The sequence below is a fragment of the Rutidosis leptorrhynchoides genome, chromosome 11 (genome assembly GCF_046630445.1).
Source record: "Rutidosis leptorrhynchoides isolate AG116_Rl617_1_P2 chromosome 11, CSIRO_AGI_Rlap_v1, whole genome shotgun sequence".
In the NCBI taxonomy this organism is placed as follows: Eukaryota; Viridiplantae; Streptophyta; class Magnoliopsida; order Asterales; family Asteraceae; genus Rutidosis; species Rutidosis leptorrhynchoides.
The window spans coordinates 95,299,218-95,321,369 of record NC_092343.1 but is presented as its reverse complement, the minus strand read 5'-3'; the positions used below and the strand labels follow the sequence as shown (position 1 = coordinate 95,321,369).

General features: G+C 33.3%; 1 protein-coding gene across 1 annotated transcript; it reads left to right on the top strand.

Moving 5' to 3' along the window:
* Positions 1-9,159: 9,159 nt before the first annotated feature.
* Positions 9,160-11,237, top strand: LOC139876959 (pentatricopeptide repeat-containing protein At5g66520-like). Its single transcript, XM_071864362.1, has one exon. The coding sequence runs from the start codon at positions 9,210-9,212 to the stop codon at positions 11,100-11,102; it is 1,893 nt and encodes a 630-aa protein (XP_071720463.1). The 5' UTR covers positions 9,160-9,209; the 3' UTR covers positions 11,103-11,237.
* Positions 11,238-22,152: the final 10,915 nt, after the last annotated feature.

Genomic DNA, 22,152 nt, shown 5'->3' with positions numbered 1-22,152 from the left:
AAGACACGCGCTTCTTGATTTAGGTCAGGAAGTTGTCGTCCAGACCAGTTGTAGAGTCTACGAAAAACCTTGAAAAGTTTTCTCGAAAATCAGCTGAAAATCCACGGACCTCAGCATCAAACAGGGTCGCCAAGTGGTCAGACTTATCCTAACCATGAGAGGATCTGTCTCGTAAAATGGGGAGGGCACCGTGCAAATTAGCTTGATAAGACTAATGAATCAGATCCCCAGAAAGGATAATCTCCTTAAAAATCAAAAATCAGCTTTTAAGATTGATATTACTCAATCCTAGAGATTGACTTTTAAAGATTGAGAATTACAAATTCATGAAATTCAATGATATCTAAACTCGAGCTTGAACGAGAAAATATTTTGATAAAAATTACAAACCGATTTGTTTTCTGAAAACCCATTTTTAATGCGTTCATTACCATTGAACGTAAAATCCTAGGAATTCACCTGGAATTCATTAGGTCACCTGAACCAAATCGGGTGTCAACCGTAAGAACGGTGGTTGCATAGCATGGTCAAAGACAGGACCTTGTGCCAGACCGAAAAACTATAGGGTGATCTTTACTATTTCTCCTACAAAGGATAGTAATTGCATCCGACACGTTATAAACCATAATTAAAAGCATGTCAGGGGACATTGCCTTAACAGTTGCTTGTTCAACGCTTTCCTTTACAACCGGATGGTAGTTTACCGAAAGGTAATATACGGAGTAAGTATACTGGACGTGTTTCTTTCCCAATACAAGGTTAGCAAGTGGGTGACACAAAACCGCAAGTTTTGAGCTAAAATTTTCAAATTTAAAACCCACCAAACCCACAAAAACAATTTGCAAACATCGGTAAAGGGTTATTCCGGAACACTTATCTCGGGTAAAAGCTAGATTTAATTTTCAAAAGATCAAATGTTTTCATAAAGATCCAATTTCCTAAAGGATCTAAATTTTTATAGTCATGTGGGACTGTAAACCACATCGTTACTATCATTGTTCATACCGCCGTATAGAAATCACTGATGTACAAAGTGTGAAGAATAAAGAAGTGATTCTAGTATTTTTATTTCAAGACTATATTGCTTGAGGACAAGCAACGCTCAAGTGTGGGAATATTTGATAATGCTAAAAACGAACATATATTTCATAGCATTATCCCTCAAGAAAGACAAGCTTTTAGTTGCAATTGTTCTATTTACAAGTGATATTCGTTTAAATAATAAAAGGTGAAGACAAAAGACAGATTCGACGAATTAAAGACGCAAACGACCAAAAAGCTCAAAAGTACAAAGTACAATCAAAGAGGTTCAAATTATTGATGGGAAACGTCTCAAAATTACAAGAGTACAAGACGCAAAACGCAAAATACAAGATATTAAATTGTACGAAAGGATGTTCGAAAATCCAGAACCGGGATCAGAGTCAACTCTCAACGCTCGACGCAACGGACTAAAAATTACAAGTCAACTATGCACATAAATATAATATAATATTTAAATAATTCTTAAAATTATTTATATATTATATTTATTTATTAAATCGTCGGCAAACTAGCAAACAAACTCATGTGACCTGGAAAAGTAGGCCATGTGATCGCATGGCCAGGAAGGCCAAAAACCATGCGATCGCATGGTGAACAGTAACTGGCCACATCCCTATAAATTTTGCAGTTTGGTTGAACAACATCACATCTTTTTCTCTTCCTATCTATCAACGTATATATATATATATATATATATATATATATATATATATATATATATATATATTAATTATAATTTTAATTTTAATTTTAAATTCTAATAATTAGGGTATGTTAGCGAATGTTGTAAGGGTGTAAGTCGAAATTCTGTCTGTGTAACGCTACGCTATTATTAATCATTGTAAGTTATGTTCAACCTTTTTAAATTAATGTCTCGTAGCTAAGTTATTATTATGCTTATTTAAGCCGAAGTAATCGTGATGTTGGGCTAAAATATTAAAGATTGGGTAATTGGGCTTTGTACCATAATTGGAGTTTGGACAAAAGAACGACACTTGTGGAAATTAGACTATGGGCTATTAATGGGTTTTATATTAACTTAACGATACCTCGTTAATTTAATATAAAGGTTATAATTTGACGTATCTATAAATAACCACATACGCTTAATCGGGTACGGTGGGCGGGATATCTATAAATACTAATAATTGTTTATTTTACCGGACACGGGACTGGATTAATAGTTAATGGACTAGTTAAAACAGGGGTGTATTACATTCAAGGGTAATTGGTGTAATTGTTAACAAAGTATTAAAACCTTGGTTTACACGCAGTCGATAACCTGGTGTATTCATTAAACAAAGTAATAAGACATTGTTACAGTTCGAATCCCCAATTAGTTGAAATACTTGACTTCGGGAATAAGAATAATTTGACGAAGACTTCCGCACTTTATGATTATGACTAATGGACTATTATGGACAAATCCGTATGGACATATCGAATAATCCAGGACAAAGAACAATTAACCCATGGTAATAAACTAAAATCAACACGTCAAATATCATGATTACGGAAGTTTAAATAAGCATAATTCCTTTATTCCATATTTAATTTCCTTTATTTCATATTTAATTGCACTTTTAATTATCGCACTTCAATTTATTGTCATTTTAATTATCGTACTTTTTAATTATCGCAATTTTATTTACCATTATTTTATTTATCGCAATTTTATTTATCGCACTTTTATTTATCGCAATTTCATTATTGTTATTTACTTTACGCTTTAAATTAAGTCTTTTATATATTTAATATTTTACATTAGGTTTTAACTGCGACTTAAGTTTTAAAATCGACAAACCGGTCATTAAACGGTAAAAACCCCCCTTTTATAATAATAATACTACATATATATATTTACAAATATAGTTTTAAAAATATAGCGTTAAACTTGGCAAGTTCCCTGTGGATGAACCGGACTTACTAAAAACTACACTACTGTACGATTAGGTACACTGCCTATAAGTGTTGTAGCAAGGTTTAGGTATATATCCACTCTATAAATAAATAAATAACTTGTGTAAAATTGTATCTTATTTAATAGTATTTCCTTGTAAAAATATAACTATTTTGTATACACCTCTACGCACATCAACACTCTATGTGCAGTAATGATCGAGTTCTCTATACAGGGTTGAGGTTGATTCTCAAATAATATATATACTTTGAGTTGTGATCGAGTCTGAGACATGTACACGGGTCACGATACGTATTAATTAATTCGTTGGACAATTAAAATGAATTAAAATATTGATTATAACATATGAAACTAAACAATTCTTCAAGTTTGCCACTTGATTTCATCTTAAACCTCATTTGTATCTTGACGATTACAATCTACGTTCAAACTTTTCATGATTCTTAAAAACACCTCAATCGAGAGGATGGACCAACCGCACTTCATCTACGGAAGGAAAGATTTATGCATATAATTATGCACCTGAAAAATTCTCGAAAACTGAGTAAACGTTTAACATGTAATTGTGCTAATTCCTTTAGTGTTATTATTAACCAAAATAACTTGGTAATCCCTTTCAAGGTAGCAAATTTTGTCACAACTCCAGCAAGTCAACTTCGACTTTTCGTTCGAAACAAACATATTATAACCTTGATATATATGCGTACTCTTTGATTGTTACCGGGGAACCTTTTATATTCCACCATATTACCATAAACGTTTAATCATCTAAAAATACAATTCACTTGAAACCACCTCGGATTGATAACCAACGATTTAGTTATGGTAGCATTAAATGCAGAGGAAACAGCAAAATTGTAGATGGTCTAAACGGCCAAAAGTTTGATAAACAGAAATGGAAGGTTGCAAACGCTCAATAGAAAATTTAGTACCGAAAAGCGGATTATGCGAAACTATGAAGAAGCCGTGGACAAATCACAAAGACTAAACTTGCCTTCAAAGAATCCAAATAATTCAATGCCCGATGAAATTTTTAGAGAATATCTTGCTCCGAAGTCATGTTAAAATCTTGCGAAAAATTTTTCTTCATCAACCTTCGAACTTAGAAATTCCAAAATATCATCATAAATATCTTCGATATTTCTGAGGATATTTTCATAAATATTCATGTCCGAAATTATCTACCTCTTTGTATTTTCTGTATTCCATTATATTGGAAACTTCTATAAAATCTAAGTATGAATTATGAATGAATTTTGGAGAAGTGTTGGGAATTGAAGCATGGGTTAGTATAATATAATGACGCTTGGCCAACGTGATTATATTACAGTAAGTCATGCTGAGTTTCTAATGAAACGTGATGATGGTTCACAATAGATTATACCATCATCATGTGTCATGTTACATAACTCTTTCATTCTGCTTAATTTCTAAACATATCAAAAAAATATATTCTTGATAGTTCTATTATCAGTGATTCTGGTAATTTGACAAATTAAATCGTGCTATCACGTTCTTTCTTGTTTAGAACATTAAGTTCATTCGAAACTCCATACTTATGAATTCTGGACCGTTACTTGTTTTACTAGAGGTCAAGAAGAGAATAAAAAGGCAAAGAGTTCCGAAACATAAGGGAAGATATAAAGCTTGATAACAACACATAAATTACAGACCGTGTATATCAATGCTTATCGCAACATAAAGACACGGGAGAATTAAAAACATTATAACCCTAAGGTAATAGTAGAAGAAAACAGATTCCTCCGGTGGTAGTTAGAAAAGGAGAATGATTGTTACGATAGTAAGGATAAGGACAAGAATCAGAACTGGATTAAGCATTTTCACAATCTTTTGAATTTGGGATTGAGTATAGAAGTGGTGAAAGTTTATGGAACGGAAAAGGTAAATTTATAATGGAAATGTCAGACGTAGTAATCGAGACAGATGATCACATTAAATTAAAGAGATTTTAATTTCCTTAATCCCGAGGAAATCAGATCTTAATCAGATCACGAAGATTTTCTGTAAATCCCTTGAATTCCAGAATTCAACCATGATTACGTCAACAATCAAGACGAAACTTATTCTTCTCATTTCACTCTTTTGCGATAGCTTCACTCGTACTCTTCGAGTAATCGAATTATCTTATCCATATTACTCAATGATGATAAGACTCTATTTATCAACTCATATTCGTTGTGAAGACATTTCCATTGTTAGCCATGACCACCTTACTCAAATTTCGGGACGAAATTTCTTTAACGGGTAGGTACTGTGACGACCCGAAAATTTCCGACCAAATTTAAACTTAATCTTTATATTATTCTGACACAATAAGCAAAGGCTGTATGTTGAGTCTCGAAAACTTTGGAACTATGTTCATATATTTAGTCGACCTTTTAACTATTTCCGACTATTCACGAACCTCTAGAAGTAGATACAAATGTACATAAAATTAATCATTCATATAAATAATTATATATTATAAAATAAATCTATATATATATATATATATATATATATAGTTTCTATACATAAGTATTATTATAAATATATTGTATAACTATTACATGCTGGAAAATTTATAAGATCTATTATGAAATAACATATAGTACTTAAGTAAATAAAGCATTATATTTATGTGTGTGTGTGTATATATATATATATATATATATATATATATATATATATATATATATATATATATATATATATATATATATATATATATAATGATATAAATAATATGCAACCTCATATTATATAAAATGTATGAATGATTTGTATTCAATACATGTTATAAACAAATTATCAAATACTGTAATATTAAATAAGATGTGATATCAACATATACAAGGTAATTACAGATTAAAAGTATAGTTGTATATTGAGAATATATTATTACTTTCATTACCATTATCAATCAATATTATATTAATATTAGAATCAGTATTATTACTAATATAATAGATATGATATTTGATATATATATATATATATATATATATATATATATATATATATATATATATATATATATATTGTTATATTATTATTATTAGTTGTAACTAGTATTATTATAATTAGTATTAATATAATTAGCACAATTATTATTAATAACAAATTAAAGGATATAAATTTTAAAGTTATTAATATCAATATATTTCAATCATTTATATTATTACTACTATTAGTGTCAGTGTTATTATTATTATTGTAAAAATTAGTATTATTATTGTTATTATTAATAATAATAAAAAAAGGTATTATATTTAATAGGATAAATAATCTTTAAAACTCAAAGACAGATATAAACACATTTTTTCCCTTATCTGCTTCTTTGTAATTTTCTTTTTGATATTATACAGCTCGTGAACTTTTATCTCCCCAAAGTCTCACTAGCAAACATTAATGGATATTTTCCTGTCTGCTACAATCAATCAATTGAGTACCATTATTTGAATCGTTTATACAAGCTGAGTTATTACTGTAAATCGAATTAAACAGCTTCAATTATCGAAATAAAAAGAAAAGGGAAACGAAGAACACAGCTTCTGTAGGTTCGTGTTTTTTTTTAAAGCTTGAAATCGAGATCCATTCCAAAATCTTTAAATGTAGTGTTGATAGGAATTATCTAATCAAACTTACTGCAAAAATTGAGCTTTCAATTCTTCAAAACGAAGTCTAATTTTGGAGTTAATCTTCTTGTTTCAAAAGTCAAACATTTTGTTCATAGCAAAATTTGGAATCGTATGGATGTTTTTGTTGAAATTAATGATTTATAAAGTTTCTATGAACTACTTGAAACACAATTCGTGTTATAATTTTTATCTAAAACGAATCCTAAATTGAGGTCGAGTATATTTTTTTCCCTTTTTATCTGCGACTGCAATAGCAGTTTTATTTCTGTTTTATTTCGTTTTATTGCAAACAAGAACACCTCTTCTGGTTCTATGTTGGTTATAAGTCCTAAATGATATCACGAATTCGTTGTCTTGAATTATTTGAGCTTTGATCGACTGAACCTGGGTAAAGAAGAAGGAACAGAAGAGAATAGAATATACGGGTTATAAAGTTTTCATTAGGGTATTAATCAGAAAAGTATACATAGATGAATCGCAAAGGGTGTTGTCGGGGAATGGGAGGTCGTGGGTTCGAGTCCATGGAGTGGCAGTTTTTCTTTTTAGACATAATTTAATTGAAGGTAGCTTTATTTTTATTACTATGATTATGATTATTCTTATTATTATTATTATTATTATTACAAAGTATTTTATTATTAATATTAAGTATTATAAATATTAATGTTGTTATGAAAATGATAATAACTTGAGATGTTTTGATGATAAAGAATATTTGTATGATATGAGTAATACTAGTATTATTATCATGAATATTAAGATTATAATTTTATTTAAAATTAACATTTTTATTCTTATTATTACTACATTATTAATATATTTATTATTATCACTATCATTATAACTACAACTAAAGTGACAAATGTTCTTATCTAAAATTATTATTTTCAACATCATTATTAAATCTGTTTAATTATTATCATTTTTTTTTGTATTATCATTAATTTAACAACTAAATGAGATTTACATAAAAATATATTTGAATACACATAACTTAACTATATTACTAGTTTTAGTTATTAAAAATATACATATAATGAATATAAACAATGAAACATATAAGTTATTAATATAAAATGAAATAACTAATAAATTATATATATATATATATATATATATATATATATATATATATATATATATATATATATATATATATATATATATATATATTTAAATTTTGTTCGAATTCAATTATGTGTATTAATATATAAATAAATGATATAGGTTCGTGAATCCGAGGTCAACCCTGCATTGTTCAATGTCATCATATGTATTTTTACCACAAAATACAGTATCGTGAGTTTCATTTGCTCCCTTTTTAATTGCTTTTGCAATATATATTTTTGAGCTGAGAATACATGCGTTGTTTTATAAATGTTTTACGAAATAGGCACAAGTATTAAAACTAATTCTAAGTGGGTTTAAACCAGAAATATACCCTTAGCTTGGTAACATTAAACTACTTGTCTATGTACGGTAGGCGCGAATCCTAAAGATAGATCTATTGGGCCTGACAAACCTCATCCTGACTATGGGATGCTTTAGTACTTCGAGGTTATTTTAAACACACCTGATCTGGTGTACTTCAGAGGGTAAAACATGAACGTTAAGGCTTGTTACCGGGTGCCTACAACTTATAGAATATTTTTATACACTTGCGAGTGTACATATATATTATAAACAAAAATCTTGTGGTCTATTAATATAATGAAATGATTGTTATGATAAACCTATGAACTCACTAACATTTTGGTTGACACTTTTAAGCATGTTTATTCTCAGGTATGAAAGAAACCTTCCGCTGTGCATTTGCTCATTTTAAAGATATTACATGGAGTCGTTCCTGGCATATAGAGGTCAGAACCTCGCAATGGGACCATCTGATTAAGACTTCGTCCAGGTGGATTAGGACGGGTCCTTTCATCATTGGTTCGATCTTTGGGGATGACATGATTTTCTTTAAAACAATTAAACACCAATAATGGTGACATATATATTGACCTTATAGGGAGGTTTTACGGATTCGTTCACGGACCTCTACCCAGGAACACTGCCCGAATGGATGTGTTCCATGGTACCGTCGATCAGGTTCGGGTTTCTGTCCGAACGTGTGTGATACCTGCAAATGATGAGGATCGTTGAAATAAATATTCTACTGATGCCAAAAAATCGCCGTTCAAAAAAATATGACGTATTACATTATAAGCTCAATTAAGTTGGTTCTTCAACTAGCTATGGCTTATTAGTTATTACATTATAAGCTCAAACTAAGCTCAACTCTTATATATATTTTGACCTGAATTTTGTACTCAATAAACACACTCGGTCACGTACACATGAAGACGATCCATGTTTGCATTTAGCATTACACACCCTAATAAACATTGTGTGCTGTTGAATTAACCTTTTATGAGCCAATTGTGCTGATTTTATTAAAATTTCATGTCTGCAGTATTCATGTACTAGATGGTCATATTGTTTACTTTTAACTATGCTAAATTCGAAATCGAACAAAGTCTTTTTTTGTTTCTATTAATGTAATATACTTTTCAGGTTATCTCGTTACCGATAGCGATTCCTGAGGATAAACAGAAGCCAAAATGTCTCTACAGATGCTATCATTAACTTCATCACCTGTTCCTGAAACTCACCAACAAAATCATCCGAAACCAACACCACAAACACCTGAAAACAATAATCTTTTTTATACATTCAAATCACCATTCGAGCTCAAACAAATTCACGCCCAAATAATCAAAACCAGCACATCCTTATTTATCCTACCAATCTCTCAAGTTGCGTCTGCTTGTGGGTTAACTTCTAGCTTCCCGTATGCTCAAAAACTCATTCATCTTTCTGGGAAACCCGAAACTGTTATATGGAATTCGTGTATGAAAGCTTTTGCAGAGAGTGATTCGCCTAAAAACGCGATTCGTTTGTTTTGTCAGTTATGTGAATACGATGTTTGTTTAGATAGTTTTAGTTTATCGTTCCTTTTAAAAGCTTGTGTGAAGAATTTGGGTGGGTTAGATGGGAGGATTATTCATGGGTTGATTGAGAAACTCGGGTTTCGATCGAATTTGTTTTTGGAGAATAGCTTGGTTCATTTGTACGCGGTTTGTGGGGGATTTGATGATGCACGCCAACTGTTTGATAAAATGTCTGAACGAGATGTGGTTACGTGGAACATAATGATTACACAGCTCGTGAAAAGGGGAAACGTGGACGATGCGTTTAGGTTGTTTAATATGATGCCGGAACGAAACGTGAGGTCGTGGACGTCCATGATTATGGGCTTTGTTCAATGTCGAAAACCGAAAGAAGCGGTTGATCTTTTTACAAAAATGGAAGAGGAAAAGTTGTGTCCGAATGAAGTTACAGTAGTGGCGGTTCTTGCAGCGTGTGCAGATATCGGCGCACTCGATTTAGGAAAACGAATTCACGAATTCTCAAACAAAAGTGGATTTAAACGAAATATTCGTATTTGCAACACGTTGATAGATATGTACATAAAATGTGGATGTATAGAAGCCGCCCGTAGTGTATTTGAGGAAATGGGGAAACAAACAATTGTATCATGGTCGGCTATGATTCAGGGGTTAGCTATAAATGGAAACGGCGAAGAAGCCTTAAAATTGTTTTATAAAATGATTAAGTTACGAATTAAACCTAATGATGTCACATTTATTGGACTATTACACGCATTTAGCCACATGGGTATGGTTAACGAGGGTCGTGAGTATTTTGCGAGCATGAGTCGCGATTATGGTATAGTTCCCAGAATCGAACATTATGGTTGTATGGTTGACCTTTTGAGTCGGGCCGGGTTGCTAACCGAAGCCCGTGAGTTTATTAAAAACATGCCCATTAAGCCAAACGGGGTGGTTTGGGGTGCGTTACTAGGTGGTTGCAGGGTCTATAAGAACGTTGAAATGGCGGAAGAAGCTATTAAACATCTTCTTGAATTAGATCCACTTAACGATGGATACTATGTCGTGTTGTCTAATATTTACGCCGAAGCAAAAAGGTGGGAAGATGTTGCACGTGTGCGAAAGTTGATGAGAGATAACGGGGTTAAAAAGACGCCTGGATCGAGTATGATTTCGGTTGATGGTGTAGTTCATGAGTTTGTGGCGGGTGACGAAACACATATTCAATGTGAAGAGATAAAACGAAAATGGGAAAAGTTGTTAGAACAAATGAAGGCAAAAGGGTATGTACCGAATACTTCGGTTGTTCTTCTTGATATTGAAGAGAGCGAAAAGGTTAGGTTTTTATATGGGCATAGTGAAAAGTTAGCAGTTGTGTTTGGTTTGATCAATACAGTTAAAGGAACGACGATTAGAGTTATGAAGAATCTTCGTGTTTGTGAAGATTGTCACGCTGCTTTTAAGGTGATGTCGGAAATTGTTGATAGAGAGATCGTAGTAAGGGATCGAAGTCGATTTCATCGCTTTAAAAATGGTGTGTGTTCTTGTAAAGATTATTGGTAATGTAATTACTTTCATGTTATTTATTAGAAAGATTCAATGGAAATGCATCTTGATTAAAGTATTTAGCCTCAATGTGATAATGTTAAAACGACCAGGAAACTTTCAACTGTTCTTAGTGTCGTTTGACTCAGTTAAAAGGATCAATTTAATTGAGATTATGTTTAGTATTTGGTTAGTTTTTTGTTTGTGTTGGTTAAGTTTGGTGGCCAAACTTTAAAGTTTATTTCTTCTGTGCTGAAGGAGTTTCTGTTTCTTTGACGGCCTCATTTCTTTCTTCTTTGCCACTTGCTACATACATTGATTAACTAAGGATTCGTTTGATAAAACCGAATGATTTAGCGCTAAATGGTTCAGAATCTGAATGATTTAAAGTCTCTGAATAAAGTTTGTTCTGAATGAAAATAAGCTGTTTGATAATCATTTAGAATAAACGATATAAACCGAGTAAAATTACCTTATCAAAGTGTAACATGAATAAAATATTCAATATACTTGTTAGTTAAGTGTTCAAGATAGGATTTGAGGAGACAATTACAGAAACTTTAGGCTCTTAATGGTTAAGAGAGTGTTTCATCTCTGAATGGTTCAGCACTGAATTCTGAACCATTCAGCACCATATGTCATTCAGAGGTCAGAAACAAACGCACTGAATGCTGAATGGTTCAGTATTCAGCACCGAACCATTCCATTAAGAGACAAACAAACGCACCTAAGGTTTACTTTCTCCGGTAAATGGGTTCAATGTCACATATATTTTACATCAGTCATCAGATTTCATAATTGCCACATGCGTTTGTGATGATGGGCGGTACCCATCGGGCCTAGTAGTTGGGCTTGGTCCATGGGCCGCTATTAAGTCTTCCTCATAAACCCTAATTCCCTCTTATAAATAGAGGGGTCACCAATCAATTAGGGGACCCAATTTACACACAATCTTCACTAGGGTTTTTACCTACCACACTTGGTAGGGTTTTTCCCTTCGCCGCCAATCGGAGCGCCGTCCATCGGCCGGCGGTCAGCCCTTAGCCACCCTCCCGAGATCATCATCTCGGCTAGGGTTATCACGGTATCCGGACCGGAGGTTAACGCCGCTGAACTAATAAAACCCTCCTCTATTGCACTCAAGCGTATTTCTATCCTAGGCGGAAATATGCTTGATCAATTGGTGCTTTCATTGAGAGCCGACAGCATGTCTCGCATTTTCTGCTGCCAAACAAACTAATGAGTCGGATCTGATTCGTTTATGTAAGTTTTCATTTGTTTCACTTCAATTATATCACCGTCAAACACCATGCATATATCAGTTTTTATGTTTTTAACAAAAATACTTGATTTATCGTTTAAATATATGATCGTACGCAATTTCACAATATATGGTGAGACATATTTAGATCTATACATAGCTTGACATCTAGACGATGGTTGGACTTCTAATTTTTTTTTTGCAGTAGTTTATATCTCTACGATGGCAACCATCAAAGCTAAGATCTAGACGATTTTATTTCCATATACGGTGTTGATTGGAAAATATGTGATGGAATTCAATCACTGCCGCCTTCACGTTACGCTGCGTGGTGACTGCTAGATTCGTAAACATGAATTTTTTTTTTCTTTTCCTTAATCGCATTCGATAAGGAGTATATGATTAAAGTTATACACGAATTTATCACCGCCGAATGAATCGGATTTTTCCCGGATATTCATAAAGGCAAGGATACACGTGGCTTCTATGTTTACTAGACGCGTTTTGGGATTAAACAAACCAAGCGGTTTTATTTAATGATGCATATCCACCACATATAATGAATTATTATTATATAATACTATGGTTAATGGTTAATTTTAGGACTTTAAAGAAAAGGGGTATTAAAAATTATTTCGATGATAGACGACGTATGTGACTACATAATCAATAATTTGTTTCGATTCTAGCAATATTCGCTATAAATAATCGGAATCCTTTTTTGTTAAATAACTTTCGAGATTCAACTCAGTTGACTTTTCTATTTGAAATGTTTATTCACTTCTCATAACTATTCAACTAATCTCCTATTTTCTAGCTAGTGATCACACTCATGTTCATCTCTGAAGATATTACAGGTGGTTAGTCATATTATAATCGGATGCTCAACTGCACAAAAAACACCACTCATGTTTTAATGAATAAGTGTTGTACAATACTTTGTGGGACGTTTTGTCTAAAACACGACAGGTGCATAAATATTTTAAGTTGCTTACCTTCATTCAATGAAGATGTAGTCATTAATATGTAGTGCGCTAGCATGCTCAGCTTTTACGTTGTACGATCACAGCCACATTCAGGCTTAATACGGGCCCCTCGTGACTGTTTTGCAGTAGCCTTCGCTGCGATAAGCAATGGCCTTTGAGGTTGATTTATTGTAGCATTTTACGGGAGCCGTCGTGGCTACTTTTTAGTGCATGTGGCTGATTTGCAACATGTTTCACAGAAAGTATGCAGTTTCGTGCACCTTGTGCCATGGAAGCTCAGACGCTTTGCGCAATTCTTTGTGCGGTTATTTGCACAGCGTTTTATGCGGTCATTTGTTATGACGTTTGCATGATCCATTTGCGCAACTCTTTGTGCGCCCATTTGCACGATCATTTGTGCAGCTTTTTGCACGGATGGTATCATTAGTTTTACATATTAACAAACATTAAACAATGTGTTGCAAGTATTCTCTGATGCAAATCACAATGCCTTCGGGCATATTGTAACAACTCCGAGCAGACTATAATGTCTCTGGGCATATGGAATATCTCTGGGCAGATCGCATTGCCTTCGAGCAGATCACAATAATACCGGGTAGGCAGTATCGCCTTCGGGCATGTTGTATTGCCTCCGAGCAGGCTGTTTCAATTCGCCTTCGAAAAATGCCTCTGGTATATCCGATATAACATACCAAGATTTGTGTTGCCATTTTTGCGCTAAAATATAGGATCCGATCGAGGCGTCAGAGGGTTTTAATCATAAAATATTCTGGCATGATATTATTTTTGTCTGGTTTCGTTGGAAAGTGGATAATACCTTTTATAATTAGATGATATTCTTTCCGCGAATCATGCCCAAGTTATTCATCATATATCTACAATACATAATTTATAGGTAGTTAATACCTGACGTTGGTATAATATCATTCTTGTGGATGGTTACGTTTACCATATTCGTATCAACAGCATGTTGCCCGATGGCAAGCAGTCATAAGTGATAGCTAATATTATAATGCGTAAAGTGAGTTGTGTTTGCATATATCTTACATGCTATCAACCCATTAAGTTGATAGTAAATCATTATCATTATAATATTCATAACTAGTAGCTTAAATTGGGAAGCTTAATTAGCGAAGTTTTTCTCGTGAAGCTTATTCCGGAAAGCTTAATCTACAAAACAATTTCAACGAAGTTGATAGTTTTCTCATGACCGTTTCAAAAAAGCTCATGGCCGCGCACAAGTCATGCATCATCAGCCTTCTTTCAGCATTATTTGAACACATTTGAGATGATATTGAGTAGTTTTCAAAATCATAATAATACTATGCACATTTGCGCAGCCTAATCACACCCCATTTGCGCAGCTCCATGCACATACTCTGCTCAGGTCTTGCAAGCTTGTTTGCACAGCCCATTTGCGCCCCACTTACGTGGGTATTTTGCGCAGTTCCCTACGCGATCCTTGATGCGGTATTTGCACACCCTGATTACAGCTCATTGCACAAAAATATGCCCTTTGTACAGTCCTTGGCACAATTTCCTGTAGCCTTTGTGCACTGTTCGAGCGGCCTGAATGCAGTCCTTTGTGCGGTCATTTGTGCGGTTCATTGCGCGGTCCTTTGTAAGTTCCTATTACTTTAGTGTTAAGCTGTAATATTTCTATTAAAATTTCATACGCGTTTTTCGCCCCTAAAGGTGGCCAGTGTCAACTTAGTGTTGGATTTCACCACCACAAAATACTTCCGTAGTATTGAAATGGGGGCTAGCATGGTACCAGGTTAGTAATAGGAAATGTGTATTCTGCTTTGTAATATTCGGCTATACAACCCATTTTAGGTGGGCCCGTTTGCACAATATGTGTAGTGACCCGAACTTTTCCATGTTTATATATATTAAATGAAATTGATATTTACATGATTAAGTGTTTCCAACATGTTAAGCAATCAAACTTGTTAAGGCTTGATTAATTGAAATAGGTTTCATATAGACAATTGACCACCCAAGTTGACCGGTGATTCACGAACGTTAAAACTTGTAAAAACTATACGATGACATATATATGGTTATATATATAGTTAACATGATTTTATTATAAGTATGTATCTCATTAGGTATTTTAACAATGAGTTATATACATAAAAATGAGACTATTAATTTAAGAAACTCGAAAACGATATATATAACGATTATCGTTATAACAACATCTTACTAGGTACATATGAATCATATTAAGATATTGATACATTTGGTTAATTATATTAAATGATAAGTAAATATATTATTAAGTGTATTAACAATGAAATACATATGTAAAAATAAGACTACTAACTTAATGATTTCGAAACGAGACATATATGTAACGATTATCGTTGTAAGGACATTTAACTGTATATATATCATACTAAGATATATTATATATCATAATATCATGATAATATAACAATTTAACATCTCATTTGTTATAATAAATAATGGGTTAACAACATTCAACAAGATCGTTAACCTAAAGGTTTCAAAACAACATTTACATGTAACGACTAACGATGACTTAACGACTCAGTTAAAATGTATATACATGTAGTGTTTTAATATGTATTCATACACTTTTGAAAGACTTCAAGAGACTTATCAAAATACTTCTACTTAACAAAAATGCTTACAATTACATCCTCGTTCAGTTTCATCAACAATTCTACTCGTATGCACCCGTATTAGTACTCGTACAATACACAGCTTTTAGATGTATGTACTATTGGTATATACACTCCAATGATCAGCTCTTAGCAGCCCATGTGAGTCACCTAATACATGTGAGAACCATCATTTGGCAACTAGCATAAAATATCTCATAAAATTACAAAAATATGAGTAATCATTCATGACTTATTTACATGAAAACAAAATTACATATCCTTTATATCTAATCCATACACCAACGACCAAAAACACCTACAAATACTTTCATTCTTCAATTTTCTTCATCTAATTGATCTCTCTCAAGTTCTATCTTCAAGTTCTAAGTGTTCTTCATAAATTCCAAAAGTTCTAGTTTCATAACATCAAGAATACTTCCAAGATTGCAAGTTTACTTCCAAGTTTTCTAAATCCATTCCAAGTAATCATCCAAGATCAAGAAACCTTTGTTACTTACAGTAGGTTATATTTCTAATACAATGTAATAATCATATTCAAACTTTAGTTCAATTTCTATAACTATAACAATCTTATTTCGAGTGGAAATCTTACTTGAAATTGTTTTCGTGTCATGATTCTGCTTCAAGAACTTTCAAGCCATCCAAGGATCCTTTGAAGCTAGATCTATTTTTCTCATTTCCAGTAGGTTTATCCAAGGAACTTGAGGTAGTAATGATGTTCATAACATCATTCTATTCATACATATAAAGCTATCTTATTCGAAGGTTTAAACTTGTAATCACTAGAACATAGTTTAGTTAATTCTAAACTTGTTCGCAAATAAAAGTTAATCCTTCTAACTTGACTTTTAAAATCAACTAAACACATGTTCTATATCTATATGATATGCTAACTTAATGATTTAAAACCTGGAAACACGAAAAACACCGTAAAATCGGATTTACGCCGTCGTAGTAACACCGCGGGCTGTTTTGGGTTAGTTAATTAAAAACTATGATAAACTTTGATTTAAAAGTTGTTATTCTATGAAAATGATTTTTATTATGAACATGAAACTATATCCAAAAATTATGGTTAAACTCAAAGTGGAAGTATGTTTTCTAAAATGGTCATCTAGACGTCGTTCTTTCGACTGAAATGACTACCTTTACAAAAACGACTTGTAACTTATTTTTCCGACTATAAACCTATACTTTTTCTGTTTAGATTCATAAAATAGAGTTCAATATGAAACCATAGCAATTTGATTCACTCAAAACGGATTTAAAATGAAGAAGTTATGGGTAAAACAAGATTGGATAATTTTTCTCATTTTAGCTACGTGAAAATTGGTAACAAATCTATTCCAACTATAACTTAATCAACTTGTATTGTATATTATGCAATCTTGAGATACCATAGACACGTATACAATGTTTCGACCTATCATGTCGACACATCTATATATATTTCGGAACAATCATAGACACTCTATATGTGAATGTTGGAGTTAGCTATACAGGGTTGAGGTTGATTCCAAAATATATATAGTTTGAGTTGTGATCAATACTGAGATACGTATACACTGGGTCGTGGATTGATTCAAGATAATATTTATCGATTTATTTCTGTACATCTAACTGTGGACAACTAGTTGTAGGTTACTAACGAGGACAGCTGACTTAATAAACTTAAAACATCAAAATATATTAAAAGTGTTGTAAATATATTTTGAACATACTTTGATATATATGTATATATTGTTATAGGTTCGTGAATCAACCAGTGGCCAAGTTTTACTTCCCGACGAAGTAAAAATCTGTGAAAGTGAGTTATAGTCCCACTTTTAAAATCTAATATTTTTGGGATGAGAATACATGCAGGTTTTATAAATGATTTACAAAATAGACACAAGTACGTGAAACTACATTCTATGGTTGAATGATCGAAATCGAATATGCCCCTTTTTATTAAGTCTGGTAATCTAAGAATTAGGGAACAGACACCCTAATTGACGCGAATCCTAAAGATAGATCTATTGGGCCTAACAAACCCCATCCAAAGTACCGGATGCTTTAGTACTTCGAAATTTATATCATATCCGAAGGGTGTCCCGGAATGATGGGGATATTCTTATATATGCATCTTGTTAATGTCGGTTACCAGATGTTCACTATATGAATGATTTTTATCTCTATGTATGGGATGTGTAATGAAATATGAAATCTTGTGCTCTATTGTTACGATTTGATATATATAGGTTAAACCTATAACTCACCAACATTTTTGTTGACGTTTAAAGCATGTTTATTCTCAGGTGAATACTAAGAGCTTTCGCTGTTGCATACTAAAATAAGGACAAGATTTGGAGTCCATGTTTATATGATATTGTGTAAAAACTGCATTCAAGAAACTGATTTCGATGTAACATATTTGTATTGTAAACCATTATGTAATGGTCGTGTGTAAACAGGATATTTTAGATTATCATTATTTGATAATCTACGTAAAGCTTTTTAAACCTTTATTTATGAAATAAAGGTTATGGTTTGTTTTAAAAATGAATGCAGTCTTTGAAAAACGTCTCATATAGAGGTCAAAACCTCGCAACGAAATCAATTAATATGGAACGTTTTTAATCAATAAGAACGGGACATTTCAGTTGGTATCCGAGCGTTGGTCTTAGAGAACCAGAAAATTTGCATTAGTGTGTCTTATCGAGTTTGTTAGGATGCATTAGTAAGTCTGGACTTCGACCGTGTTTTCTTTAAAAATGATTGCTTAACATTTTTGTTGGAAACTATATATTATTAACATGTATATTTTATGTGATATATTAATCTCTTAACATGTTTGATATTGTGTGATAGATGTCTACCTCTAGCACAAATCCTATTGACTCACCTAATAATAACGAAGAGTCGAATATATATTGGACTGATTCACAAGTTCCCGAAGAAGAACCGGAAGAAGAATCAGAACCGGAAGAAGAATCAGAACCGGAAGAGGAGGAACCGGAGGAGGAAATAGAACCGGTGGGGGAAATAATAAAACGGTAAAATAAAAGAAAATCCTCAACCAACCGACCAAGGTTAATTATGGTCAATGGTGTTTCCGCCAAGGAAGCAAAATATTGGGAGGATTACCAATTCTCCGATGAATCGGATTCCGACGAGAATTCCGATGATGTTATAGAAATTACCCCAACTGAATTTAAAAAGGCAAAAGAAAATAATAAGGGAAAGGGCATAAAAATAGAGAAATATAATTCCAACCCCGATGAACTTTATATGTATCGTCAACCTCCGAAGCCCTTAAGTTGTAACAATGACCCGAGAACCTCTAAACCACCAGGTTTTTCTAAACCGTTGTGGAAAACGACAGCTCGTATTAGGGGAACATCATATATCCCTAAAAACTTAGCAAAAAGAACCAAGTTCGAAAAAGAAGAAACGAGTGAGTCGGAATAAGATAGTTGTATTTGTGCGGTGTAATATATGTAATATAGTGTGCTTATGCTTTACGATATATGTAAAAATTGCTTGTATTAATAAGTATCTTTTATGAATCTAACTCTTGTCTATTTTACAGTATAAAAATACAAAATGGATAGACATCCCAATATTTTAGAAGACTTACCCAGAGACATAATTGATGAAATCTTGTCTAGAGTCGGTCAGAATTCCTCGGCACAACTATTTATGGCAAAATCAGTTTGTAAGACATTCGAAGAACATTTCAAGAATGCCTTGGTTTATAAAAGGCTTTTGTTTGAAAGATGGGGGATATTACATTGGGAAACCCATAAGTTACGATGTGTTTACTTTGACGCATATATTGCGGGGAACCCAAATGCTACTTTACGCAACGGGTTAAGAAATTATTTTGACTCAATGTATCCGAATATAGGACTTCATGATTTAGAAAAAGCGGCTAACATGCAACATAAAGAAGCATGTTATGCTTACGGGTTAGTAATGTTCGCTTCTCACCAAAGTGAGAAAAAGAACATCGGGCTACAACTATGAAACAAAACATTCCCACAAGTGACGGAGTCGGTAATTGGGGTAAGAAATGAGGTTTTTAGGTTATTACGAGACTGTTGGTCATTACGTAACCTTCGTCCTTTTGAAAACGTTACAACACGTTGTCATACTATCGGTCACAACAGTTACGTTCCACAAAACCAAGGATGGGAAATGGTATTAGTAAAACCAGAATGCATGACTTGTTTCTGGACGTATGAATTACGTGTCTTTGTTGCCTTTGCTGAACGCCTTATTTATTAACTAGAATTATCTTCGCAACTACTTTGTATCAAAGTTTTATGTACTATATTTCATGCTATATGTAAAATAGCGGTATTGTAAGTTTGCAAGTTATTGTATAAAGGTTTGAATATGATATATTTTTTTTTTGTGATTAGTTTTTCATATAGAATTGTAGTAGTTGAAATGGTATGTTAGCTACTAAGTATGAACTTAACGGGTAGGTACTACCCGAATTAAAGAGTATAAAACGCTAATATGAAGAAAGAGCTTTTATAAATAAGTTCATATTACGCTATGAAATACTATTGACTACTCTTGATATTCTATATGATTAACTCGTTTCATTTGACTATTTTAAAGGAAATCTCATCGACTACTCGACACACCTTGAATATGAGTGAAGAGGAATTTCGTGCCTTTCTTGCTTCAAACATAGCCGCAGTACAGGCCGCGCTACATACCAACAATAACTTTGGATCTAGCAGTACAGAAAATCGTGTAGGATGCACCTACAAAGAATTCACTGCCTGCAAACCTTTGGAATTTGATGGAACCGAAGGACCGATCGGATTGAAACGGTGGACCGAGAAGGTCGAATCGGTGTTTGCCATAAGTAAGTGTACTGAAGAGGAAAAAGTGAAGTACGCTACGCATACCTTTACAGGTTCTGCGTTAACATGGTGGAATACCTATCTAGAGCAAGTGGGACAAGATGATGCTTACGCACTACCGTGGTCAGCATTCAAGCACTTGATGAACGAGAAGTACCGTCCCAGAACCGAGGTCAATAAGCTCAAGACAGAACTTAGAGGGTTACGAACCCAAGGATTTGATATTACCACGTACGAAAGACGATTCACAGAATTGTGCCTATTGTGTCCGGGAGCGTTCGAAGATGTGGAAGAGAAGATCGACGCGTTTGTGAAAGGATTACCGGAAAGAATCCAAGAAGATATAAGTTCACACGAGCCGGCCTCTATACAACAGGCATGTAGAATGGCTCACAAACTAGTGAACCAGATTGAGGAAAGAATTAAAGAACAGACGGCTGAAGAGGCCAATGTGAAGCAAGTCAAAAGAAAGTGGGAGGAAAACGGTGATAAGAATCACCAATACAACAACAACAGCAATTACAATAATAATCGCAACAATTATCCCAACAATCGCAACATCAATCGCAACTACAACAAACGGCCCAACAACAACAACAACAACAACAACAGCAACAACAGCAACAACAACAACAACAACAACAACAACAACAACAACAACAACAACAACAACAACAACAACAATAACAACAGCAACTACACCAATCATCTTAACAACAATAATAACCGCAACAACAACAACAATCAGAAGCAGCTATGCCAAAGGTGTGAAAAGTATCACTCGGGGTTTTGCACCAAATTTTGCGACAGGTGTAAAAGAAATGGTCATAGCGCGGCAAAGTATGAGGTCTACGGACCAGGGGTTAACAGAACGAAAGGAACAAATGGTGTCGGAACGAGTAATGGTGGAGCAAGTAGTGTCGGAGCAAGTTATGCCAATGTAGTTTGTTTTAAATGTGGAAAACCGGGCCACATTATTAGAAATTGCCCGAACCAGGAGAACACGAATGGACAAGGCCGCGGAAGAGTTTTCAATATTAATGCGGCAGAGGCACAGGAAGACCCGGAGCTTGTTACGGTTACGTTTCTTATTGACAATAAATCTGCTTACGTTTTATTTGATTCGGGTGCGGATAGAAGCTATATGAGTAGAGATTTTTGTGCTAAATTAAGTTGTCCATTGATGCCTTTGGATAGTAAATTTTTACTCGAATTAGCAAATGGTAAATTAATTTCAGCAGATAATATATGTCAGAATCGAGAAATTAAACTGGTTACCGAAACATTTAAGATTGACTTGATACC

What these genes read in the sequence shown, in the direction of transcription:
- LOC139876959 (XM_071864362.1), top strand. Translation starts at nt 9,210, where the DNA reads ATGTCTCTACAGATGCTATCATTAACTTCATCACCTGTTCCTGAAACT.